The following is a 27,367-nucleotide window of genomic DNA, read 5'->3' as shown; positions in this document are numbered from 1 at the left end:
GCTAGGACAGTTGGGTTCAGCCCAGTCTGTCTGCAGCTGGTGCCCAACTTACCCATTCAGGCTAGAACCAGAAGAACATTAGCTTCACAAACTTGCAAAGGAGGGAAAACTTGCAAAGGAGGGAATTAACGATTGTAAACCTGTATTAGGGATTCTAGGAATACTCAGCCTTGCAGCCAGTCACTAAAGTAGGATGTCATGATGATGTATTATTGGATGTGAATGTCTCTGACATTTTATGCTGCCATACCACTGGTTGGCTTCATACAGTGCTGAAAGCACCTCTATATTCTTTCCTCATTAAATATTCTATTATTAATTCTATTATTATTTATATTCAGTGGTACCTCGGTTTATGAACTTAATCCATTCCGGAAGTCTGTTCTTAAACCAAAAGCATTCTTAAACCGAGGCACACTTTCCCTAATGAGGCCTCCCGCCGCTGGTGCCCTTCCACCGTTCAGATTCCATTCTTAGACCGAGGTAAAGTTCTCAAACTGGGACACTATTTCCGGTTTTGCGGAGTTTGTAAACTGAATTGTTCTTAAATTGGACTTTTCTTAAACTGAGGTACCACTGTACAACCATTTATCAAAAGATCATTAAAAACATTTTATGGAGCATAATAATAAAACCATAAAACAAAGCATAGTAATAGACAACAAAATAATAAAAAATAATCATAACAACAGTCCCCCTACCATTAGCCCAAAATGCTCACCAGTCTCGAGTCCTTTGTGTATAGGTCAATGATTACTAAGCCTGGTTGACAGCCAATATGTATCTGCTTTAGATGCCAGCTTTGCATCAAGGATAACCTATGTTATAGCATACTAATAAAGTACTCTTAGAGCACCTCTGATTCTGACATCTGTTTGAGCATCTGTTGCTTGTGTCAACTATCTCTCAGAGCTTGAGAGAATTATCTACCAGATCTACCTGTGTTGCTTCTAACTGAACATACAATGAAAACATAAAATGAGCCATGCAGGATTAGACCAAACGCTTATCTAGCTTAGCGTCCGATTTTCTATAGTGGCCAACACTGGGGCTATTGTGTTCATACAACATAAATAACTGGTGTTCAACTTCAGAGGCATATCAGCTCTGATAATGAAAGTACCAGTAATGCTGCTTGTGCCAGTGCAATGGCAACTACCTTAACTAGATCCTAGGATTCAGCAACCTATGAAACACATTCATGAGGATTTTTTATTTAGCTTTTTAAAAACCGTCTAGCTCTCAAGAGTCCTTTACTTCCAGGTACTTTTCCCCCCAGGAACTGCTCTCTCTAAAGAAAAGGTTCCATGGATCCCAGTGCTATAGCTCAGAACTGTAGAGCTGGAAGGGACCAGCCTTTCTCAGTCTTGGGTCTCCACAGATGTTTTTGGCCTACAACTCCCATGATCCCTAGCTCACAGGACCTGACATATGTCCCATTAGTGCACGATATCACCATTAAAGAATCAGATATAATGAAATGGTTAGAATTCTAATTTTGAATGTTTGTTTCAACTTTAAATACCAGCTCGTTTTCTGCACTGAGATACCTGAAGGAGAGCTGGCATGTGCACAGAGATTTCAAGTTTGAGGAGAACTTGACACTCATATCTATTCGTGAGGGGATCAAAAAAGCTGTGAAACATATTGCATGCCTTGAATGTCAACAAATCACCAAATATAAGCCCAGTGTGCACATTGACTAAATAACTGGCTGAATAAAGAGATGCTTAAAAATGGGGTCTGGCATCTTCTTTCTTGGAAAACTCTTGAAGACGGCCCAAATTACACAAGACAATAATTTAAAGTTCAAATACCACTCCTTAAGGGTCGTCATCATATCCGTTTTCAATGAAGCAAAAGAAAGCGCAGCTTTGCAAGTGCCAATGATACGTGAGCAGGTGGAGATGCTGAAATACAATAGCGCTTTCCTCCTAATAGCAGCTCATTCAGTAATAGCTCATTCTACAATTGTGTGTAGTTAATCCGGTTCACCGTCCGCCCCACCCCTTTTATTTTTAAACAAAGAGGTTCCCCCTAAGTCAGGCATGTCCAGAGTCTGTTTCAGGGGCCTAATCCGGCCCGCCGGTCAGTTTAATCCGGCCCCTGTGGCAGTTTATTTCCTGAGGTAAAATCCTAAAAAAACCTCAACAACTTTGGTTGGCCCTCCACTTCATCAACTCTGGCCCTCTTTGAAACTGATTTAAGGTGGGCGGGGGAGGGGGGGTCCCACAAGCGCCAGTGAACCGAGAGAGGAAGGCCGTTCCAGGCCGCGACACCGGATGCTCTTCCCCCTCCTCCTCCTCCACGTCCTTCCGGCAGTCCACTTCCGGGAGCCTCTTCCGACAAGTCTCTTCTCGCGAGAACAGCGTGAAACTTCGCCCGCTGAGCGCCTCCCAAGGGAGGGATCCCCGCCTGCCGACCTGCTCCTTGTCTCTCCTCCCCGCGCCTGCCAGCTGCCCGCCTCCGCCGCCGCCTCCTCCCGGCCAGCCTGTCACGCCGTTTCCCGCCCGCATTACTCCTAGCCCACCCGAGTGAAACTGCGCATGCGCCGCTGGGCCCTGCACAGCGGAGGAATCCCGTTGACCTCCGACGCTGCCGGCGTCATAAAAGAACTCCGTGCGGGTGATGCGGCCCGGGCAGCCGCTTGCCTGAAGGGGCGGGAGTCGGGGCGCGCACGCGCGCGGGGGGCGGGGGAAGGCCGAGGCCGCCGCCGCCGCCTTCGCAGGGGAGCGGGCCAACAGCGCCGCCAGAGGAGCGACGAGGCCGGCAGGGCTGCCAGGAAGGAGGACGGGGCAGAGCGGCCCCCTCGCGCGCCCCCGCCTGGCCCGCTTCCGCCGAACCGCCCTCCGCGCTCCCTCCGCGGCCGGAAAGTAGTCCCCCTCCTTCCTCCCTCCCTCCCTCCTCCCTCCTCGCGCGCCGCCCTCAACAGGCTCCGCCGCCGCCGCCGCCGCGATGGCGCTGAAGAGAATCCACAAGGTAAGGCGCCAGCGCGGCCCGGAGGCGGCCCGGAAGACTCCGCTCCTCCCCGGGCCCGGGCTCCCTCCCGCCCTCGGCAGGGCTGGGCGGCCGTGAGGGGCTCCGCTGCCTCCGCTTTGCTGGGCCTGCCCGGGCCGGCCGGCCTCCCGCGCTCTCGGGGCAGCTTCCCGCCGCGTTCGGGCCGCGGCATCCAGGCCGGCCGGCGGGGGCGCCTCCGGGGAGGGGGCGCTCCATCCCCAGCGCCGGCCGGGATCGGTGCCTTCGCTGGCCTCTCGAACGAGCCTTTCTTTGTTCGGAGGCGCCCCGATCCTTCCCCGAGCCTCTGCCGTCCTTGCGGCCTCCCCGGAGGCAGCGCAGCGCCATCCATAGCTTTCCCTGCCTTCCTCCTCCGATGCAGTTTTGATGCTACTCTTGCAAAACAAACACCAGTCTGGTGGCCACCCCTGGGAGAGGCGCCTCGAAGCAGGATCCTGGCCCCGGCTTGAAGGCCCTGGAGGGGAACAAACGTGCGAACCCCGCTTAGACTAGGATGTGCTAAAATCAGCCGCATGTGGCTACAGGTGTGTGTGTGTGCCCCCTCCTCCCAAGTAGCTCCCTGGGCTGCAGGTGCTCCCTTTTGCTCCGTAGAAATCCTGTACCACGGTAGGTAATGGAGGTGGGGGCCAAAGCCTAATTTCTTTCCTTTCAAAATCCGTGGAGTGAGTTACTCCGTTGAGTTTTACGTGGACGGCGAGAAAACGTCTGCCTGCAGTGAGCTGAGCCGGTGGTGGTGTCGCACACTGGCTTTGGCCGTCTTCATTCCCGGGGCCATGCTCCTCACTTCTCCTGCTACACCTCCACCTATATCTTCAGTCACTCCTTCTAGTGCCTGTGTCTCAGGGGCTACAGAATTCTTTGCTTCACCTTCAGAAACGTGGCTTAAAGGTTCATTTTGTTTCTGGAAGGAACATTCAAGCTGCAGTGCAGGCTGCATTGAACTGAGTTGGATTTACTGCCAAGTAAACATGAGTAGGATTTACTTATATTGCTTTTTGGATCCTTATTTTTCAACTGGTTAACATTAGCCAGTATTCTATTTGGGAGTAAAACCAGTCAAAGACAAAGGTGAGGAAGTCAATATGAAAATCTCCCTCTTGTGCACATAGCTTTTAAGAAGACCTGAAACCTTTGTGGATAAATTCCTTTTCTCCAGGCCTACTGAAGTCATTAGTCCTAAAAACATGGACATTATGTAAGGGCTCTTGTGTTTCAGTTGTTATTAGGGCTAAGGCATAGTTCTGACATTTCGTATTATTTGGTTGGTATCAGGAGATGTGAATAATATGGGAAACTTGATGGTATTGCCCTGACAATATTGATCATGAGGTCAAATGTTGCTGGCTGGTGGTACCTAATATCACGTGTGTATGCACATGCACATATAAGGGAAGGGTTAGCTTCCAGCTAGTTCCTGCAGCAAGAGTATAGGTGGTGGCTTCATTTGCCTCCACTTAAAATCCTCCCATAGGAGATTCCTGGGGCTTTTTGGTTGCTATGGTTGACAGGTAATAGTCCCAGGTGATTTAGCAGTAGCATAAATTATGCTGTCTTTTATTGTAACATACGTGACTATGGTATAGACTTTGTAACAGTATGCCTTTTGCATCAAACAGTAACTTTAAGATTTATGAAAATGGAATATGTCTGTTGTGTGTTGTCATGTTTTATATACAGTACAGTATATACTCTACATGTTTTGGGTTGTTCAGTTACTGAATTCAAAAATATTAGCAGTATATATGAGTATTCAGCTTCTTGTTAAGGTGCCATATGCAGTGTTAGAAACACAAGATCTATAAGCCAGGCGCCAAATGGATCCTTAAATCAAGGTTACAGTCGCCAAAATGGAATTTCTAGTTACCATTTTGGGGCAAGACTGCTTTAAATGATGCACTGACTGATTGATTCTTTGTTAAATATCTGGCTAGTTCAGATGACAACCTTGAGGTTTGAGAACGTAAAAGAAGAAAAGTCACTTGATCCAGGGACAGTCCACATATATATTCTCCTGTTCCAACTTCTTTTTCTTAATGGAGAGTGCACCTGCTCAGGCTGCAACAGAAAAAGCATTTGGGTTCCAGAAATTCATTTCGATTGTACAGCTAAAATATAACTGATAGAATTCGACAAGATGGGGTATTAGTGTGTGAAAACAGTCCAGCTCCAATGATCCCCAGATGGTGGAGATGTCGGGTGCCATCCTGGCTCCCAGGCATCTTGGTCACAAGTGATCAAATGCCAGGTCCAAAATGCGCCTGGCTAATTTTGAACATTGTACCATGGGTGTCCATGGGAGACGTGTGTGTGGTTACCCCCCTCCCCAATCATTCATGATGTCCAGATCCCCAGCTTTCATTTTTTTAAAAGCTTCTAGTATTTGTAGAACCTAAGATATGAGACAAAATGTTCAGGCATTATTCTTCTCATTTTCTTGTGAGAAACTAGCTTGCAGATTCTGCTTTCAGTGTCTGTCTTTGCCATTGCCTCCCTGAAAAATTCCTGCAGGTGCCTATGCTTTTTCTCTTTTATGAACTTTACTAATTCACTGTATTGGTAGAGGTGAAGAATCTCTTGCATATAAATAGATTACAGTAGACGAGCTGCAATATCTGTCCTTTGGAAGTTTGCTGAATTCAGCTGGGATGCAGGACATCATTTTTAATGTGCATTTAGGTTTTGCATAGTACTTGGGGTTGGGTCATCATCTGGTGAATCAGTCTGACATTGGCTGCTGACTGATTCTTGACTGAGAAATTAAATATGAAGCTGTAAGGATGTATGTTAACTGTATTGTGAAAATTGCAAGGGTGGGATCTAAATTTAATAATTAAAATTAATGAAAATTAATATTCTCATGCACCAAAGGCACCTTGCTCACCACCTTTACAGTAACTGTGGACATGCACACTCATTTAGGAATCTGCACCTCTGTTTTGCAACTCTCTTTTGCCATCTCCCATCCCAGTTAAGCCCACATGGTTTGGTTTCTCCTGTTGGCCATGTGCTTCTAACTGCAGTCATCTCTGAACTGGGAGAGAGGTCATGAGGAGACATGAATCATGCACATAAGTAGTCACTGTAGGGCCATGCCACTTAGTATTTGGCAGCCAACTAAGATTTGCCATTGTGTTTGACATGAAGCAGCAGCCAATAATGACAGAGTGTCTGTTGATACATACATTTCTGAATATGAACAACAACCGTTTTAGGCATGTCCAACTGACACGCAATCATGCATGTGTGCATTGCACCCACTCCAGAAGTGGCTAGAAAAGGGGGTAGGGTGGAGCAGGCTCACAACCTATTATTCAGTTTTAGTCACACATTCAAATTGTGACTGCAAAAAACCCACTAGATAAAGCTCAAAACTGGCAGATACCTTCCCGAGGCTTTGCTTGCCAGGATCTTGGTATGGACATGCAAGGCCACTGTGCTATCTCATAGGAACATCACAAGATCTTTCAGGAAACTGCAGCTGTGCAACCCTGGAATGTGAAGCTTTGATGGGGGCAGCAAGGGGAAGGGCACATGTGCAGGGTGGCACCTTTCTGTTTTGCCTCAGATGGCAAAACTGGCTGGGTCAGCCCCAATTGGGTGTTTTTGGGCCAGTTGTGTGTGCTCAGCCTAATCTATGTTGCAGGGCTGTTTTGAAAGTAAAATGGCTGGACAGAATGAACCATGAGTATGTAATGCATCTATTACATATACATGAAATAAAGTAAAAGCCATACATGAAATCCTGAGTTATTCTAGTCTTTCTCTTCACTCATTTTGCAAATCTCTCATATGTTTGCTTTCAAACTCCCTTCAAATATCATGATGGTGCAAAAATGCATGTGCATTCCATCAGATATATACAGGTTCCAGCAAATTCAGTTGCCAAAGCCTCTGAAGACTGGTGGAGCAGCTTTCCTCCCAGGTTTGAAGAACTTTGAAGTGGGTGTAGGCTGTTGCTGAGATTGTTTGGCAGCTGTGTTGACAAAACTTCTGCAGAGCTTTGACCACATGAGGCTACTGGAAACGACTTCCTTTCTCTTTTGGATGGTGGAACTGGCAAGTGTTGTCACCATGGAGTGCCTTTAGACTCTGACACCCAGCAGTACAATCTTCCCAGCAAGAAAAGGGATGGTGGTCACAGCACTATGGTTTGGCTTTGCCAGCAAGAACTTTGAAAACTTTGGCTCTTAGAGATGTAGAAAACGAGTCTGAAAGTCACTGTCCCCTTAAAATACACCCAAGCAGGGCTGCTCCACCCTTTCCCACTCACTGCTTACATGCATTTAAAAGGTTAAATAGGTGATTATACATGCACGTGCCCTATCATCATCATTAAATTTATTTATACCCTACCTTTTCCTCAGTCCGGACTCAAGGCAGCTTATAGATAAAATCAGGGACCACTAAAAACATAGCAGTTTACAGGCAGCAACCACTTTACATGCGTCCAGTTGACACGTTGATCACACACACGCTTGTTACTGCTGACCTGGAAGTGGTCCGGAAATGGGATGGGCTTATGCATGTTCCACCGATACACAGGGGGGTCAGGAACAGAACCAAATCTTTGCCGCCTGTATCTGCCACTTGTCAGATTCATAAATATTTTATATCTGTATTGTACCTCGGGCCAGTCAGATTCAAAGCATTGCCTAAGAAGCAGTTTTCAGACATCACCTTCCATATGAACTTTCAAAGCCTCCATGAACTGGGCCAAATTTCTCCTGCCCATCTTTTCCCATACTGAATACGAAAATATCATGTACAGGCAACCCCGATTTACATGTAAGTCTGATGTTTATGCCCTGCTAAGCCCCCTTTTCTGGCCACTTCTGGGTTGCAGCAATGCATGTGTGCCATGATCGCACGTGCATTGAACTAGCGTAAAATGGTTGTTGCCTGTAGTATATTCATAGAATCATAGAATTGTAGAGTTGAAAGGGACACTGAGGGTCATCTAGTTCAACCCCCTGCAATGCAGGATTCTCAACTAAAGCAGCCATGGCAGATGGCCATTCAACCTCTGCTTAATAACCTCCCAGGAAGTAGAGTCCACAACCTCCCGAGGGTCTTACTGTCAGAAAGTTCTTACTGCTCTTACTGTCAGAAAGTTTTTCCTGATGTTTAGTCGGAATCTCGTTTCTTGTAACTAGAAGCCATTGATTTGAGTCCTTACCCTCCAAAGCAGGAGACAACAAGCTTGTTCCCTTTGCCATGTGACAGCCCTTAAGATATTTCAATATGGCTATCGTATCTCCTTTCAATCTCGTCTTTTCCAGGCTAAACATACCCAGCTCCTTCAAGTGCTCCTCCAGACCCTTTATCATCTTGATTGCCCTCCTCTGCACACGTTCCAGCCTGACAACATACTTCTTAAATTGTGGTGCCCAGAATTGGACACAGGCAGAATAGAGGGGTTCTATTACTTCCCTTGATCTGGACACTATACTTCTGTTGATGCAGCCTAGAATAACATTAGCTTTTTTGCTGCTGCATCACACTGTTGACTCATGTTAAGCTTGTGGTCTACCCCTAGATCCTTTTCGCATGTACTGCTAGTAAGCCAGGTTTCTGCTATCTTATATTTGTGCATCTGGTTATTCCTGCCTAAGAGCAGAACCTTACATTTGTCCCTGTTGACATTCATTTTGTGAGCTTGGGCCCAGTTCTCCAATCTGTTAAGATAATTTTGAATTCTGATTCTGTCTTCTGCAGCATTAGCCATCCCTACCAGTTTGGTGTCACCTGCAAATTTGATCAGCGTCCTCACAATTGCTTCATCCAAGTCGTTTATGAAGACATTGAATGACAACAGGATCAGGACAGAATCCCACTACAGTGGTACCTCAGGTTAAGTACTTAATTCATTCCGGAGGTCTGTTCTTAACCTGAAGCACCACTTTAGTGCTAATGGGGCCTCCAGCTGCCGACACACGATTTCTGTTCTCATCCTGAAGCGTATGTAACTTGAAGTGCCTGTAACCCGAGGTACCACTGTATTAGACTAGTGGAGTGTGAAGTTCAGTTGCTGGAGTTGCCAACCAACTTGCCTGCCCAGGAGATAGTTTAAAAAGAAGCTTCAACATAGTTTCTGAATGTTGACGTTCCCTCTGTGTGTTTATGCCTTGCCTTGCTAACAAATGGTAAACAACCTTGCAAGATAGCTTTCTGGTTGAGTTACCAAGTAAATCGCATATTCTTAGCAACAATTCTTAGGTTAGATGGGAGGTGAGGGCCAAAGCCTAGTTTATTTAATTTCAAAATGGCATGTTGTCAAATTCCATTGCTGCAGGAAAAAGTCTCTTTTTCCTACTGAGATTTGCAAGTGATACCAAATTCAGACAGGATACTATGGGACAAATCTGACAAGGAATTTGTTTGCTTTTGGCATCTTTTCTGGAGTGGGAAGACCATATTACCAAAGTGTAATATTTTTTCTTGGCAATTCAAGAGGACATTGATATGAATTCCTGTTGGTTGACAAAGTTCATCTAAAGCAGGCTTCCTCAAACTTGGCCCTCCAGATGTTTTGAGACTACAATTCCCATCATCCCTGACCACTGGTACTGCTAGCTAGGGGTCATGGGAGTTGTAGGCCAAAAACATCTGGAGGGCCGAGATTGAGGAAGCCTGATCTAGAGTAGTCATGTACTAACCTTAGCTTTAACAATTAATCCTGCTCTAATTTTTATGTAAACTCTTACCTGGAGTATATGGTGATACTTCTGTTTGTGCTTTAAATGATACTAGCTTTGTCATTAATTTGCAATAAATGCTTCTCTGAGAGCCAGTGTGGTCTCCGCTCCTCCACCTGCAGCTGCTGGGTGACTTTGGGCTAGTTACACTTCTTTAAAGTCTCTCAGCCCCACTCACCTCACAGAGTGTTTGTTGTGGGGGAGGAAGGGAAAGGAGAATGTTAGCCACTTCAGGTAGTGATAAAGCGGGATAGCAAATCCAGACTTCTTCTCAGGAATGAGCAGTACAGAAGATAGTTTGTAAGCTAGCTGTCCATCTGAATTGTTTCCTTGTCATTACTGCTAATTGACAAGACAAGCCTTGGAAAAAGTTGTCTCAAACTGTAAGAGAGAAAAGTTTAAATAACAAGGAATGCTTCTCATAAGATGCTCAGCCTGTTTGCATAAGTGTAGGTGTCAGAAATCCATTGCCTAAGGCAGTGCCTGTGTCTTCCCACTGCTGAAAAGGACACCCACCAGCATGCTCTGTATTCAGATTTTCTCATTAGAACCCAGTGGATCAGCTGGTAAAGTAACCAGTGGCAAAAACCACAGACTCAGGCTTGTAACTGAAATTAATCAATTGGTTTATTGTTAGTAAAAATTGCATTTAAAGAAAAATACTTCCCCTATAAAATAATATTGGAAAAATGCATTGCAGTGTTGATGAAAGCAACTTAACTTGTCTTCCTCCTCCTTTGTTCCCCTGCACCCCTATCAGGTTTGGGAGTAAGAGGAGAGAGAGAAAATTATGTTGCTCTTGAGGAAGTTGTTCTGCATGCACAGTTGGCTAAAACTGTTAGACACAAATACAATCGTATTAGTTAACAGGCTTTTTGCTCCCTGTGAGAGTAATACAAAAGGTTTGCTCATTCAGTGCAATTGTGTATTTAATGGGCTTCTGTCTTGAGGATTGTCCATTCAGAGTCCTAGTGTGAGTACTTGTACAGCTCTGTGGGTTGATAAAGACTGATCAGATATTGTGCTAATCCATAATCTGGGCTATACAAATGAGTTTAGAGGATGCTCCCTGATCCTCCATTACAACTCCATTCTTGTTTTATTGGTTAGTTTACATGGTTTTATTATTTTACTGGTTTGTTTGTTTATTGATAATTTATTTATTGTTCATTGTGATTGGTGTAAAATTAAACTCCTGTACTTTGCAGCCTCCATTGCATCCTTACTATGCCGTCTGGCAGAGCTTTTCCGGGTAGTGTAGAGCCGTCTGGCAGAGCTTTTCTGGGTAGTGTAGAGCCTTGCAGAACCAATGGTAGCTCGCTGTGAGTTTTTTGCTAAGCATTTTGAGGATAAAATCACTTGTATCCATCGGGACCTTGACTCTACTGTTATAGCGGTTAAACATTGAGAGATGTCCAGAGCACTGTCTAATCCTGTTTTGTTAAATGAATTTCAGATGTTTCGGCTTGAGGATTTTGACAAGGTGCATGGATCGCTCTGGACCCTTGCCCCTCTTGGCTGATAAAATCCAGCAGGGAGGAGACAGCTGCATGAGCTAGAGAGGTGGTCAGTGCCTCTTTACGAGAGGGGGTGGTTCCTGCTTGTTTGAAGGAGGCAGTGATAAGACTGCTTCATAAGAAGCCATTCCTAGATCCTGAGAACCTTAGTAATTACCAGCCATTCGCCAACCTTTCCTTTCTTGGGCTGGGTTCTTGAGCAGGTGGTCACTGACCAGATCCAGATGCTCTTGGAGGAGTCTGATTTTCTAGATCCATTTCAATTGTGGTTTCAGCCTGGCCTTGGCACAGAAGCTACCTTGGTTGCCTTATATGATAATCTGTGTTTTGATACCACTGACCACTGTATCCTCCTGGAGGCTATCTAAGTTGAGGGTGGGTGGCACTGCTCTGCAGTGGTTCCTGTCCTACTTGGATGGTCCTTTTCAGTTGTTGATGCTTGGGGACTGTGTTTCAGCATCATGAAACCTTCAATATGGTGTCCCTCAGGGCTCAATTATATACCCCATGTTGTTTAATATCTGTATGAAGCCTCTGAGTGGACCCATCCAGAATTTTGGCATGCATTGGCAGCAGTACAGTGGTACCTCTGGTTAAGAACTTAATTCGTTCCGGAGGCCCGTTCTTAACCTGAAACTGTTCTTAGCCTGAGATACCACTTTAGCTAATGGGACCTCCCGCTGCTGCCACGCCACCGCCACGCAATTTCTGTTCTCATTCTGAAGCAAAGTTCTTAACCCGCAGTACTACTTCCGGGTTAGCGGAATCTGTAACTTGAAGCGTTTGTAACCTGAAGCGTTTTTAACCCGAGGTACCGGTATGCTGTGTCTTTTAACCCGAGGTATGCTGTGTCTGAAGCTGCTCTAGCTTCAGTGGGCCTTACTCCCAGGTATGCATGGAAGGAGGGCTATAGTGTTTTGTAGACAGGGCTCCGCCGGATAACAAAATCTTTTTGTACCAGGTCATTGAGGACCCCTTGCTTTTTAAAATTCTCCCATATATACAGAACCCCCTGTGCGCCTCTTGGACTGTATCTGTAGATTTCCCTCTCTGTGTCAATTAACTTGGGTCAAATAAGTGTTGCTTACTTTTTATAATACATGGGAGATGGATCTCCCTCGGGAGGTTCTGGACTCTCCTTCCTTGGAGGTTTCTAAGCAAAGGTGGGATGGTCATCTGTCATGGATGCTTTAGCTGAGTTTCATTGCAGGGGGTTGTACTAAAAAGGACCCTTGGGGTCTCTTCCAGCTCCATGATTTTATGTTTTTTCTGCTTCAACAATATTTCATTATGTTCCTATCATTTTATGTAATTATATTTTGTATAAACTATGAAAATTATAAAGAAGCATGTTCTATATACAAACAAAACATTTAAATAGCTACCGTTCTACAAGTAGGATGGGGGGCCTGGGTGTAGCCAGGACTTTTGTTGAGGGGGGCAGGCTTTTGTTAGCAGGGGGCAGAACCTCTGATTTGTATTGATTATTACCGTATTTTTCTGTGTATAAGACAAGCTTTTTGACCCCAAAATGAGGTTCAAAATTGAGGCTCGTCTTATACACGGGTAGTGCTGTTGGGGGCTGTGCTCCGGCTAGAGAGGCCACGCTCTCTGCCCCGACGGGCTGCTGGAGGTAGCAGCTTCCCTGGAAATGGCACAACTGCTGGAGACCTGCAGCAGCCCGTCGGGGCAGAGCGCGTGGCCGCAGAGGGGCTGCACCGGCTTCCCACGACTGGAAGCCCAACCGGCCGACGGATCCCGGCAAAGGGAGGTGGCTGATCAGGCCCGGAGAGAGAGCGCAAAACAGCCAGCCACCACCTTGCCAGGCACTCTCCTCCTTAAAGGGACAGTGCCCCGCCTGTCCTGGGCAGGGCAAAGGAGCCTGCTTACAGCCACTGTATTGTTCAGGCTTGTGTCTTCCTTCCAAACTTTCGCCTCTCCGCAGGGAGCGCTTGCAAATTGCCGAGGGTCTCTGTCGGGGAATGTGGAGAACCAGTCAATGAATCGCTCTCCACCACAACCTTTTGGTTCCCCATGCATCGTAGAAATCACCTATCATATCCCCGCCCGATCGCCGCCAGCGTGATTAATGGCAGTGATCAGGCAGCTGCAGTGCGAGCGGATGTGTGCTATGTTCTGGTGGGTGAGTGATTTTCAGGATTGCCCCCCACAAAAATCGATCGGCCAATACCAAAAATCGCTCACCCGCCAGAATGAAGCGCGAGCCTGAGTTTTTAAGTGGCAAATGGCCGCTTGATTTGGGGGGGGGGGTGCCGAAAACCGCTCACTTGAGCCCGAAATTGTAAGGGGCGGGAGCGGTTGTGTGCTGCATTCTGGTGGGTGAGTGATTTCGGCATTTCCCCCCCCCCCCAATCCTCCCCAAAAGTTTAGTCCCCCTATTTTCTAAATTCTGAGGCCTCCAAAATAGGGGGCGTCTACGGAAAAATACGGCCCTTATTGGTGGCACCTGTCCCCCGCCCCCCTTGGCTACACCCATGGTGGGACTACAGGAAGGAAAGAAGGTTGGGAGCTCCTAGAGAGCATTCTCTGACACTGCTGGACTCTTCAGAACCCGAATCTTTTTAAATCTCAAAAAATAAAAGTAAAATCTTTGAGAGAAGAATCCAGGTGGATACTTCTGTTTTTTTCTTTGGGCCTCCTATTTAGACGCTTGAGGTACGAACACTTCTTTGTGAGATTGTTTGCCTTTCTAATTAAAAGCTAAAGGTTGCACTTAAACTGGCAGAGAAAGAACCGTTAAACAAATGCTCAGTGTGCTTTACAAGTTGAATCTTTACAGGTTTACTCAGAAGTACGGTTGAATGCTTGGCTGCTTGCTTCCAGTTAAGTATGCGTAGGAATCAGTATGTGATGGGGCAGTTGATATGGCAGTGTTTCATAATTAGAATACAAAAGAACTCTTCTATCCACCTGCCTTTTACCCTCCAACTTATTGTTGAAATAACTTGTTATAGTATTATTAGGTGGAATTTACATGCATTGTTCGTTTGTTAAGTGCTATATCTTCTCAGGTTTTGAATTTTCTCTCTAGGTGACATTTCCTTAGTGGCATACGATTGTGATTGGCTCAGATCATTTGTTATGGAAATGGTTAAGCAATCCATAATTGTGAGGGTCTTAAATGAAGGAGCTTAATGTCTAAAAAAATTTCTTGGACAGAAGAATTAAACGTACATAAAGCCCAGCTTCAGTATCAGTGTTGATGAATTTGTATGCTATTGTTGTGGAACTAGACTTCATAGCTGCTTCATAGAAGCTTCTGCTTAGTTACCAGGCCCAGCCATAATTTGTAGACCCTTGACATATGGGGTGTAGATCTAGGTTTCTGTTCATAGAATCATAGAATCATAGAGTTGGAAGAGACCACAAGGGCCATCGAGTCCAACCCCCTGCCAAGCAGGAAACACCATCAGAGCACTCCTGACATATGGTTGTCAAGCCTCTGCTTAAAGACCTCCAAAGAAGGAGACTCCACCACACTCCTTGGCAGCAAATTCCACTGTCGAACAGCTCTTACTGTCAGGAAGTTCTTCCTAATGTTTAGGTGGAATCTTCTTTCTTGTAGTTTGGATCCATTGCTCCGTGTCCGCTTCTCTGGAGCAGCAGAAAACAGCCTTTCTCCCTCCTCTATGTGACATCCTTTTATATATTTGAACATGGCTATCATATCACCCCTTAACCTCCTCTTCTCCAGGCTAAACATGCCCAGCTCCCTTAGCCGTTCCTCATAAGGCATCATTTCCAGGCCTTTGACCATTTTGGTTGCCCTCCTCTGGACACGTTCCAGTTTGTCAGTGTCCTTCTTGAACTGTGGTGCCCAGAACTGGACACAGTACTCCAGGTGAGGTCTGACCAGAGCAGAATACAGTGGCACTATTACTTCCCTTGATCTAGATGCTATACTCCTATTGATGAGGCCCAGAATTGCATTGGCTTTTTTAGCTGCCGCGTCACACTGTTGGCTTCAATGTAGCTTTTATAATCCGACTTCAAATCTACTACTTCCTTAAATTTTAAATATGCCCACAAAACTCCATAGAAGAGTAATATATTCCCCAGAAATCTTTAATGGTTTAGTTGAAGCAGAGTTGCTGAGTTCCGCACAGCATTGGGGTGGCTCATTGCATGTGCATGACATCACACATGCAACACGCTTGTTGGGAGCAGGTTGCGAGGCCCAGGGAGGGCTTCTGCCACCATGGGTAAACCCAATGTGGCCCTCCACTGCCATGGGGAGACGAAAGGGGGCCCTCTGCAGCCATAGGGAAGCATGCTATCAGACATTATGACATATCAAAATATCATTATGTTTAGCTGGTGATATATTGCGATATTGAAAACCAGATATCACCCAGCCCTACGTACATGTATAAATGCGTCTTCCTGGAGTAAAATATAACAGAATAAACAAGGCTTCAAACCAAGTGGTTTCAGCTTATCTGAACCAGCATTGACTGGCTTTGCTTTGTATGGACAAGCTGTGGCTTGTTGTACAGGGTTCAGTGTGAGTTGAGACTCAGCCTTACCTCAGCTCTTGTGTTGATCAGTTTGTATTGTTGTGCTCCAGTTTAGTGTTAGAAACTGAGATATGAAGGTTGGGAGCTAGATGGCACCTTAAACCTAGGTTATGGGTGCAACAACAGAATGTCTAGGCATTCTTTTTTAATAACAAGAATACAAAGCTGAAAATGAATGAACTGCAGTTAAAATATTATGTTCATTTTTCCCATGGTATAGTCCAGGGGTCCCCAAACTAAGCTCCGCGGGCCGGATAAGGCCCGAGGGACTCGTTTATCCGGCCTGCGGCAACCCCCACTGCTGCCATCCACTCTTACCGGCACTGCGCTGTGCGGCTGCCCACTTCTGGGTCGGAGGAGCACTGGAAATAGCTTATGCGCATGCATTATTTGTGCATGCACGAGCATTATTTCTGGTGCACATCTGGGTCAGAGGAGGCCCGTGCACATGCGCACAAGCTATTTCTGGTGCTCCTCCGATCTGGAAGTGCGCCGGCCTGCCACGCAATCGGCGCTGGAGACACCAGCCTAAGTTTGCTGACCCCTGGTCTAGTTCTTCCCCTGCCCCTGCCCCAATGTTCTTAAGAGGGTCTCTTCTCCAGTCTTCAGAAAATAGCTGGAAGTGGGGAGGCAGGAAAAGGTCCTTCTTTCCTTCCACTCTGCAGTTTTAATCTGAAATCAGGTGCAGTCCTGGGCCCACAGCTCAGAAACAGCTTGTGCTAAGGAAATTCCCTGTTGCAAAATGAGTCTAGAACAATGGGAATTTCGAACTGGAATTCCAGTTATTTTATTGTCATACTGATGGGAATACACATGTTAAGTATTTTACGAACTTTTTGGTGAATCTGACATGTGCAAATATATTTCCACTAAAGACTGGCTGAAAAGGAAAAAAGGGGCATGTAAAATGTGATATATTGCTGTAATCTTTTTAGTAAAATTGGTGGCTAGCATCATCATTTCTTGACCCATCTAGTCGGGATATACTTAAGGTAGGGTGAGCACTAGTTCTAACAAGGACTGAACCAAGGCCTGCAACTGGCCAAACTTGCATATCGGCAAATACTATATTTTTAGGGCGGTTCACAAAAATGAAACGTCATGTGCAACAGTGTTTTCAGACTTGTTTAATGTGTAAGTTTATTTTTTTTCAGAATTTTGTTTGATACAGATTTTGTTGTAATAATCATGAAATGAAGTACTAACAAGAATTCTTTCAAAGCATTAATTCTATCATGCAACAGCAAGTTACCACTCTTCTTTGGAAAACTTTTTAAAAGGAATGCCTGACTAGCTTTTCAGATACTGTTTAATTGAATAACTTTTTGAAGAAATGCCTGAAGTAACTGATACTATATTTGAAGTCTTGTTTATTCTGTTACACTTTACTCCATGAAGACTCATTTATCCTAAATAGAACCCAATAAGCCCAACATGTATGTACAGAATATGTTTTTTAATGTGGTCCCATTGAGATACCGGGATGAAATTTTGCTGGAAGCTCTTAGAAATATGAAATAACTAATACAATTTGGGGGGAGTTTTTAAATCATTTTTAATCACTTAAAAATTAAATTATGTAACTTTAAAATTTAAAATAAGTCCATCATGTACCATATCATATTAAAGCCCAAGTTCTGAAGAGATTGGTATTTTTAGTTTTGAAATATCTCAATTCTGGGCTGAGGTTTTAAGGTTTTTGTGTAGTCCAGCAAGGCCAAAATTGTCAATTTTTTGAAATTTCAAACCCTCATAACTCAGAAACAGGATGAGATAAGAATTTTTTTTAATTTGAACTTAGTTCTGATCATTCAACAAGTGTACAAAACTTTAAGAAAATTGGACGACACGAGGTAAAAGATCCATTAAAAATTGGACCAATTTATATGGAATGACCCAAAGGTTTTCCACAATGTATATTATGAGTATTGATAATATCAGAGTAAATATCTTTTTCATTATCACAAATGTAAAAGATAATTGGAAATGTATTTGGAAGGAAAATCACATGAATTGTGTGTGTGACTCTTAATAATCTAAAGAAAAGTAAGCGAAATAGCCATCCATTATGTTGGAAGTGTACATTGCACATTGGTACACTTAACTTCATTTATGATGGAGTTAGCAAATGAGTCTTGGAGAAAATATGGGATAGGGAATCCAACTAATATTCTTCTATGTTTCTTGCCTGAAGCTAGAATTCAGCATAAGGTGTTAATTCCATCCGTCAGTGGCCATGGCACCCTGGGTTGCCTTGAATGATGGCCGGGGTGCCGTGAACAGCACTGGCCTCTGTCCCTCTTTCCTTCCCTCCCTTCCTCTGATGTCCTCTCACGTTTCTGCTGGCTCTGCAGGCAAGGGGTGACATAACTGGGCCGTGAGCCCCACTGGGGTGCCGCAGAAAGAATGTAGTTGGTCAAGGGAGCCGTGGAACCAAAAAGGTTGAAAACCTCTGCCATACATGATTGTGTGAAACATATATTTAATGCAGGAAACAAGATAAAACTAAATTAGAAGCAAATGGTCTAGCAAGTTATAGAACTATGCCTCCTTAATGTTAACAACGTTCATTTGAAGCACTGAAAGAAAGTTGTTGTGCTTCACCAAAATCAGGTTGCTTCATATATTAGCATTTTGTTTTATAACAGAACTTAAATATAGGTATTAATGTTGATATTTTCTCAGTTTTTCTGTAAGTTTTTAATTAGCATTTAAAAATAATAAAAAAGCTATAGTAGAGTGTTGTTTGCTACGACTGGTGTGTGGAAATAAAATTACTGTATTTTGAGTCAATTGTGTGTTTGTTTTTAGGAATTGAATGATCTGGCACGTGATCCTCCAGCACAGTGTTCAGCAGGGCCTGTTGGAGATGATAGTAAGTACCTATAATTGAGAAAGGGCCTTCAAAAGAGCACTATCTCAGGCAGAGAGGAAAACTGACCTGCACAGATACAATTGAGGTTAAACAAAGTTCACACTGGAGACTACCTGCCCAAACTTCTCCAAAGGCAACATGCCCTTTATTTCAGCTTAAAATAAATTGGCGATGTCTCACTCTTTTTAAAAGTAGCTTTTGTTTACTTGACCATATGATAGAATCTTTAATGTTTTTCTTGAACAATTTTTTGTTGTTTATTTCTTTATAACTTTTTGTTGCAGGAAATTATCTATGCATTCAATAAACTAAGCTTATAAATTTACTTGTAAGGCTGTCTCTCCAGTAAATTACTTAATGGAAAATAAATATGTGTTAAATGAAGCATTTAGTGACTAATTTGAACAAACTTTGATAGGTCTATTACAAGAAGTAAGTTGTGTGTTGTAGTAATGAGGCAACTCTTCCACCTTTCTAAGTAGTTATCTGTATTAAAATACTCAATACGAAAAATGCCTTTCTTCCAAATAGATGAAGGGGTGAACAGAACACACATCTACTTCCACTGAACAATTAACTTCATTTGAGACCTTGACTGTTGTTGCAGGAGTCATTCTGTACATGGCATGCTTTGTTGGGTTTCCTGCATGTTGCCCATACCCTGCTTATGTCATGACATTTGACAAAGTTGAGCGTGTAAGCCAGACAGTAAGCTTGAAATACTGACTCCCTAGTTGAGCTAAGAGTGAAATATGGGTGACAGGGATCTACTTTTGCTGCACCATATTCAACGCATTCTATTTGCACTGATCGCTGCAAGTAAGGTCATATCTTGTTTTCCTTCCTCTTCCAGTGTTCCATTGGCAAGCGACAATAATGGGACCAGTAAGTATCTTTCAAACCTGAAATAGCATTTATAAACTTAACTTTAAACTTTCTTCTAATAGTTTTTCTTTTCTTTTCAGAATGACAGTCCTTATCAGGGTGGGGTGTTCTTCTTGACGATTCACTTCCCAACAGATTATCCCTTCAAACCACCTAAGGTGGGTTTCTTGTTTACATCCTAACAGTGCTGGTGTAGTATCTGCTTTAGTAAATAAAAGCTATATGAAAGAATGTCCTTATCTTACAGGTTGCATTTACAACAAGAATTTACCATCCAAATATCAACAGTAATGGCAGTATTTGTCTTGATATTCTACGGTCACAGTGGTCTCCCGCATTAACTATTTCAAAAGGTAAGCATCGTGGCTCTGAGCCTAAATGAATGGTAAGTGATTTCTAATGTTAGTGTAAAATGTATTGCATATTTCCCAAGGTGATTTATGATGCATCTCTTTAAATGGCACACACCCTTACTGCCCAGTTTCTTGATTATACCTAATTAAGTATTTAGGGCTATGTATGGTGCATTTTACAAAAGCTTCCTCTGCCCAGCTAGGTTACTGAATTTGATCTGGCTAGTCTGCCAATATTTAACAGTTAAAAGGTAAAGGTACCCCTGCCCGTAGGGGCCAGTCTTGACAGACTCTAGGGTTGTGCGCTCATCTCACTCAAGAGGCCGGGAGCCAGCGCTGTCCGCAGACACTTCCGGGTCACGTGGCCAGTGTGACGAAGCTACTCTGGTGAGCCAGAGCCGCACACGGAAACGCCGTTTACCTTCCCGCTAGTAAGCGGTCCCTATTTATCTACTTGCACCCGGGAGTGCTTTCGAACTGCTAGGTTGGCAGGTGCTGGGACCGAGCAGCAGGAGCGCACCCCACCGCGGGGATTCGAACCGCCGACCATGCGATCGGCAAGCCCTAGGCGCTGAGGTTTTACCCACAGCGCCACCCGCGTCCCAATTTAACAGTTAGGAGGACCCTATTTCAAGCATGTACTATGGTTGAGAGGGCGAAGTAGCATCTTGACATGTGTGCAACATTCACCAGAAGATGCCTGTATCACAGATGAAGGAGATACTTGCTGCTTTCTAAGCATAACAAAGGTCAGTGTGGAGTACTGAAGGGATATATAAAATAAGGGACAAAACAGCGTCTGGAAACTAGCAATCAAGCAAAAGATATGACAACCAGAGGTGACGGTTTCTGGAAAATTTTGAATCTGAAAATTTTCTGATGTTCCAGGTAGATTGGGATCTGATTCGGTTTGTTTGATTTGTATTTAGTAAGCACAACACACACGCGCACACACACACACACACGTGTGAAAATAGGTATTGTGTGGTGATCATTAGCCTAAATGGTTCTAAAAGAGGTTATTATGTGAATCCATAGTGTAGCTTCCTTACTAGCTAGTTACCAAAACTTGTCTCCATTTTGGTTTGTGTGTTTGTTTGTAATTAAGTGGTATATAAATTGCTGAAATGAAATAAACAAATAAACAATCATCTATAAGCAGCATACAGAAACTCAATACGGTTTTTGCGGTTTAGCACTGTTGCACATAAGCTGAGGTAGAACAGATAATTGTTATGTGAGCCTCCTTGGGGAGAGTATTCTACAACTTGAGGGCTATTATTGAAAACATGAAACTAGCTGCATAGTCAGAATATGCTTTTAGGTACATTGAGTAATGCATTGAGTAATGAGAGTAATGAGAGGGACATTGAGCATGCCCAGGCAGCTTTCCCCTTTTACCACGGCTGCTACATGCATCTGATACCTGGAGCCTTTGCCCCCCACCCCCCACCCCTTTTGCTGTTTTTCTTGCTTGATGAGCCTGTGCACACAAACTCCCAATTATCTTGTGGATACACCACTGCCGTAAATAGCCCACCAAATTGCTGCAGCCAGTCGTCAGCAGGCCTTGCCGCAGCAACCAATCACACGCCCAATCACCGCTGCCAATCTCCTGCTGCCTGGTCTTACCGTATATTCCACTGAGTGTGTTTGCAGCCTTTGTAGGCATGTGCTAGGCTTGGAAGACTTCAGCTGAGTGGTGAGATACAAGTATGTCTTCAAACGTGCCATTGAAATCATTTTAAATTAGGTGGAGTTAAATTTGAAATTCAATTCAGATTTCATCCAAACTAGTTTCCCCCCTCCCCAAAGGCTATCTGCTCTGCTAGCCTCCCCTTAGAACATGGTGCTGATAACACCAAGGTTGTACGTTTGATCCCCAGAAGGGACAGCTGCATATTCCTGCATTGCAGGAGAGTGGACTAGATCAGGCTTCCTCCACCTCAGCCCTCCAGTTGCTTTGAGATTACAATTCCCAGCATCCCTGACCACTGGTGCTGCTAGCTAGGGATCATGGGAGTTGTAGGCCAAAAACATCTGGAGGCCCGAAGTTGAGGAAGCCTAGACTAGATGATCCTATGGGTCCCTCCCAATTCTGATCTATGATTCTGTTTGATAATCTGGTTCCCACTTCATGTAAGCAGCCCCTGACCTCATTTTGACCCTGTTTTGTCAGTCTCATTTTACATGTAAACTAATTGAATAGGTGACACATGATGTGTTCTGTTCAGCACCTAACATCTGATGTTAAGTATCTAGATCTTTGGAAGATGCTAGTTAAAAAGTATTTGGAAGGGGGTGAGGCAACAGCAGGTATGTTGCATAGTGGTGACAAGGAAGATAGCCCTGTCAGTCACAATTTTAAGTCCCTTTGTGATTAATTATTTCAGTTTAACTAGTGGTACATGTGTGCTGTCACTCCATCCCCAGTAACTGTTCTGTACAGGCAGAGTGATGTTTTAAGAGGGATCTGCCAAACCACACACACTGGCCACACACAAAGTTTAAAAGGTCAAAGATTGTTTAATTAGCTAAAGGCTTGGAAGAAGAAGAATGTTTTTGCTTGGGACCTAAAGATATGCAGTGTGGGTGTCTAGGGAGAGTGTTCCCCAAATGGGGAGCCTCTGCAGAAAAGGCCTGTTCTTGTGTTGCCATCTTCTAGACCTCCTGTGGATGAGACACATGAAGAAGGGCCTCAGATGATGATCACAGGGTGTGGGTTGGTTCATATGGGAAGAGGTGGTTCTTGAAGTACTGCTGTCCTGAGCTGTTTAGGGCTTTATAGGTCAAAACCAGCTCTTTGAATTGGGCCAGGACACTAATTGTCATCCAGTGCGGTCAAGCCAGGATTGGTGTAATATGTTCAAACCATCTTGCCCTGGTGCGCAGCCTGGCTGCCGAATTCCTGCACAAGCTGAAGTTTCCAAACTTCAGAGGCAGCCCCACATTGCAGTAATCTAACCTAGAGGTTGCTAAAGCATAGATGACAGAAGCGTGGCTTTCCCTGTCCAGATAGCTGGGCCACCAGCCAAAACTGATGGAAGGCACAAAGTACCTCCGAGGCCACCTGAGTCTGAAGTAGCAGCCAAGAATCTAGAAGTTCCCCCAAGCTGTATACCTGCTCCTTCAGATGGCATGTAGCCCCATCAAGAGCAGGCAACCTCCCATCCATCTGGTCTACAGAACCCCAACCACTAAGAGTGTCTCATTCTCATTCCACTTCTTGAGGAGTGATTTTTCCACTGCCTCTTTCAAGCAGGCAGGGAGCTCCCTGATCTTGCAGGGAGGCATTAATCACACCCCTGGTCCAGCCAGCCTTCCTTCCTCTCCCTTCTAGTTTTTATTAGCTAAGAGGGGCAAGGGTCCAAACTGGGAGCAGCCAGCCTGACTGATCCAAGCACTTTTTCCACATCTTTGAGCTGAAACTTACCAAGCTAGTGATGTGAGATGGGGAAACTATCCATAGAAAAAGCTTTCCACTTCCCAAAAAATATTGTTCCATTAAAAAAAAAAAGAACCAACACCAACCCAACTGAGCAAAGCTGTTTTTAACCCCCCCCCTTGCCCCTTGTTGTTTTTTTAAACAAACCCTCTGTTCAAATCAAATATTTCTGATTGCTTGGGGGGAGGGACTTCAAATTATGATCAGTTCAGGGCAGCCTTCTCCACCTGGTAGTTTTCAACTGTGCCCCAGGCAGCATAGCTGGAGCTGATGGGAACAGCTGGAAAGGCTTGTTGCAGTTAATACAATTATCCAATATTACAGCAAATTGTTGTGTTTGAAGCCTTTTTGGTTTCATTGCCACATAGGATGTTGAGTGTTATTCCTTGGCTATTGCAGTAAGTAGCTTTCAATGTATATGAATTCTGTACAAGTGAGTGCTGTTCCATGATGGACCTTGTTTTATCAGCCATAATTAGTACCAGAAGTGTCAATTAAGTGTCAACCTCATAGAGGAAGTATCAATGTATTTGAAAGAAAATCCCAGGAAATCTGAGATTTTTAGCTTTATACACAAACTATGGAACATCTAAACCAGCAGGGACCATCATGTTTCTAGTTTTTGTTATTCTTTATGTATTTTTAGTGTAGAAGAGTCTTTGTTTTCCTTAAAAATAAAAAAGTCCTTTAGGATTGCAGGTGAGGTAGGAAGGAACATACATCCCCAGTGCCTTAAATTGGACTCTTGTGCCAGTTCTGTTCTCATGCTTCCCAGGCTCCAGTATTTAAACTCCAACTGGCAATGTGGCTGCTGTTTCCCTACATTAGTCAGGAAAGGCATAGTTTCTTATTCTGCGACCAGCCCCAATGTGTAGAGTAGGGAAGATGTGTCAGATGGGAAGGTGCTTGAACCACACCCGTGTTTTTAAGCCATGTGGAAGGAGAGCAGTTTCAACCTACACCTCAATGCTAGATTATAAAATTACAGAAAGGCGGGATGGAGGCTAAATGAAGAATAGAATGAACTTGCTTCTTGCCTGTATTCAGCTGTACTTAAAAATTCTAATGTAGTGTGTTCTTCCCTCTAGTACTTTTGTCCATCTGTTCTCTGTTGTGTGATCCCAATCCAGATGATCCCTTAGTGCCTGAGATTGCACGGATCTACAAAACAGATAGAGAAAAGTGAGTATGGAAGGTTTTTTTTAAAGCTGAAAACCTGAGAATGGACAAACAGTTTGAAGACTTTGTCAACTAACTCTTTGACTAACTCTGTGCCATTGGCACTATTCTTTCTTTTTACAGGGTGTCATCTGCTTCTGTCAGCTGCCTTGTATTTTTATTTCCAGCTTTAAAGTATTTGATCTCAGTCAGTAATTAGGGTTATTTTTCCAATTGGGCTGCTTAATCCAATAAAATTTCAGTTAGTGTCCTCTGCACCTTTATACATGACTGTTTTGCAGTTGCCTCTCTTCGTCCTTGCAGTTTCTGCTTTTAGGCTACAGAGGGAGAAGCAACTTAAACTTCTGCCACAAGACAACCTGATTCTGGTGGTGGTAGGTGAAAAAGAAATACATGAGTGGCTTCCTGAGTAGCTGCAGGGATAATAATGGACAGATATTGCTAATTGTAGTGAAAAATTCTTGAGGTTCAATGGATTCGTTTTAATTATATATTTTTCCAGTCAATTACTACTATGAATAGTTCAGCTTGAGGCAATTCTATTACAACATTGAACTAAAACTTCCTTTAACAGTGTAAAAAGCACTTAGTGAAGCTTGAGCACAATGAAAGTCCACACTCTGAAATGCAGCATCTTTCAAGACCCGACATCAAGATAATTGTAAAAGTGACAAGTCAGGACTAAAAACAAGAACCTGGAATTGGTTCTTAACATTTGAGCATCTAAAAGTGCAAACTTGAATAACAGGTGATTGCTGCGTAAAATGTTTCTTAAATTCTTCCAGTTATAGTTGCTGATATTAAACTGAAAATCTACTGATTTGTTCAGATGGCAAGAGCAAGTGGAAACAAAGATTCAAAATTTAGAAGATATTGCAAGACTGTTGCCCATGTTGTTGTTTTAATGGTTTTCATTAATGAACTGCAAGGTTTTCTGAAGTTTTTCTTGAATATTTTGTACTGCTTAAGAACTCAAACATTTCAAATGCCTTTTAAGCTCTGTGTGGTATGTGTATGTGGTTACTGTTTTTGTTTGTTACTATGTATGGTATGTCTTTTTACATTGTAAACTATCCTTTGATCCTCAGATAAAGGGCAGTATAGAATTATTATTAGTAGTAGTATTAGTATTAGTATTATTAACTGTACTCTGATTGCAATGTTATGGAGACTTTTAAAGTTACTTTGCCTAGTGCTTTAGCTTGATTGGGTGCTAGAAATAACTTATGGTTAATATGATCTTAGCAAAGGGCTTCTACGGGTTGGTGCAGTTTGCACTTCAGTAATCATCCTCTTTTTATACATACAGGTACAACAGAATAGCTCGAGAATGGACTCAGAAGTATGCGATGTAATTAAAGAAATTATTGGATAACCTCTACAAATAAAGATAGGGGAACTCTGAAAGAGAAAGTCCTTTTGATTTCCATTTGACTGCTTTCTATGAGCCCACGCCTCATCTTCCCCTGTGCACATGTTTACCTGATACAGCAGTGCTGCGTGTTGTACATACTTGGAACAATGAAATACTGTATTCCATACCAACATTGACTCCTAGCAAAGAAATGTGTGTGAAAAGCCAGTTCTTCAAAGTCTAGTTGTGAGCATAAAAGCATTCCTAAAATATTTAAATTGGGCATAAACCAAAGGTAGGGGGAGGGGGCAGAGAGTAAAAGGCTTTCAGTGATTGAAAAGGAGAATTTTGTTTAAGTGGAATCCTTTTAAACTCATAACAGTTATGAAAAGCGTATGTGAAGAACTTGAAGCTGTTTCTGTATTTTTATTCTGAAGGACCTACTTAGGTAAATGTATGACCAACAAGATCAAACTGTACCCACATCCTGTGTTTAAAGGTCTAAGTTTAACTGGTCAGCATTTAAATGCATTGGAGCTATTAGTGCATCAAGTGACGTTGATTTTGTTTCAGCTCCTCTCCCCCTCCCCCCTTCCCTTCATAATTTTGGTTTGTATGTGTTTTCTCAGTTAACATAGCTAATAGCTCTTATTTTCTTAAGTTTTTAACTGCTTAGGTCTTTCTGGATGTAAGGGTAAAAATTCATTTGACAGACTTGTGTATATTTAAAGACCCAAATGCTCCTTTGGAGCTTGTACGTTCAAGAATGATTAATCTGTGTAATAAACTGATTACTACAGTCATTACATATAACTGTGTGAATAGGCTTAATTTTTTTATGGGCTAAGATTTAAAGTCTATAGTTCTTGTTTTTTAGGAAGTTGCATTTGAGAATAATCAGTCTTTAAGCTTCATCATAGAATAAGCAAGTCAGTGAGACAAACTTCAAGTAGGTTGTGAAAACACCAACGTCCATGATAAACTGGAATCTGGAAATCTGAATGCCTGTATGTCAGAGCTTGACTGTTAAGCCAGATAAGCAACTTGCTAATTGAACAACATTTCAGAAAGTTCTGTTTAACATGGGACTAAACCTGTGCCTGTGTGCTGTAGCGAAGGGATTCCTTGTGTAATTTTTAAGAATGGGTGTAAAAGGGCAAGGTGGGATTTTTTTTACAGAGGCATCAGCACAGACTAACACAAAATATAGCTTTTAAAGACTGTTGCACTAAATCACTTGGAAATGTTCACTGTACATGAAATATCTTTGGATGGCATTCATTTGAAAAATAGTAAAAATGTAGTTTAAAGTTTACTTGTTAAACGAGTGTCTCTCTCTCCCCCCACCCCAACCTTAAATGTGAATAAGTATAATCTGCAGTGGAGAGGTGCTGGGCTCTATCTCATTCAGCCACAGTGCTCTTCCTTGTCTATTTTCAAATACCCTTGCACAGTTAAGGAATAAATGTCCACTACTTGTTATATATTTTTTCCATGGGTTCTCTCTTAAT

General features: G+C 43.4%; 1 protein-coding gene across 3 annotated transcripts; it reads left to right on the top strand.

Moving 5' to 3' along the window:
- The first annotated feature begins 2,712 nt into the window (after window positions 1-2,712).
- UBE2D2 (ubiquitin conjugating enzyme E2 D2) lies at window positions 2,713-26,669 on the top strand. Of its 3 annotated transcripts, none has more exons than XM_077933529.1 (7): window positions 2,713-2,979; window positions 18,577-18,640; window positions 19,494-19,525; window positions 19,606-19,683; window positions 19,773-19,878; window positions 24,454-24,505; window positions 25,812-26,669. In XM_077933529.1, exons 1-7 carry the CDS (start codon window positions 2,956-2,958, stop codon window positions 25,855-25,857), a joined length of 402 nt encoding a protein of 133 aa, XP_077789655.1. In that variant the 5' UTR covers window positions 2,713-2,955; the 3' UTR covers window positions 25,858-26,669. The 3 variants fall into 3 exon arrangements, with proteins under 3 accessions (XP_077789655.1, XP_028594129.1, XP_028594128.2); XM_028738296.2 differs by having other exon boundaries at window positions 2,733-2,979; window positions 24,412-24,505; XM_028738295.2 differs by lacking the exon at window positions 2,713-2,979 and adding an exon at window positions 3,412-3,539 and having other exon boundaries at window positions 24,412-24,505.
- The last annotated feature ends 698 nt before the right edge of the window (window positions 26,670-27,367 follow it).

The sequence above is a fragment of the Podarcis muralis genome, chromosome 8 (assembly GCF_964188315.1).
Source record: "Podarcis muralis chromosome 8, rPodMur119.hap1.1, whole genome shotgun sequence".
NCBI classification, from domain to species: domain Eukaryota; kingdom Metazoa; phylum Chordata; class Lepidosauria; order Squamata; family Lacertidae; genus Podarcis; species Podarcis muralis.
The sequence above is the reverse complement of the archived record's forward strand: the minus strand, read 5'-3'. Positions and strand labels throughout refer to the sequence as shown.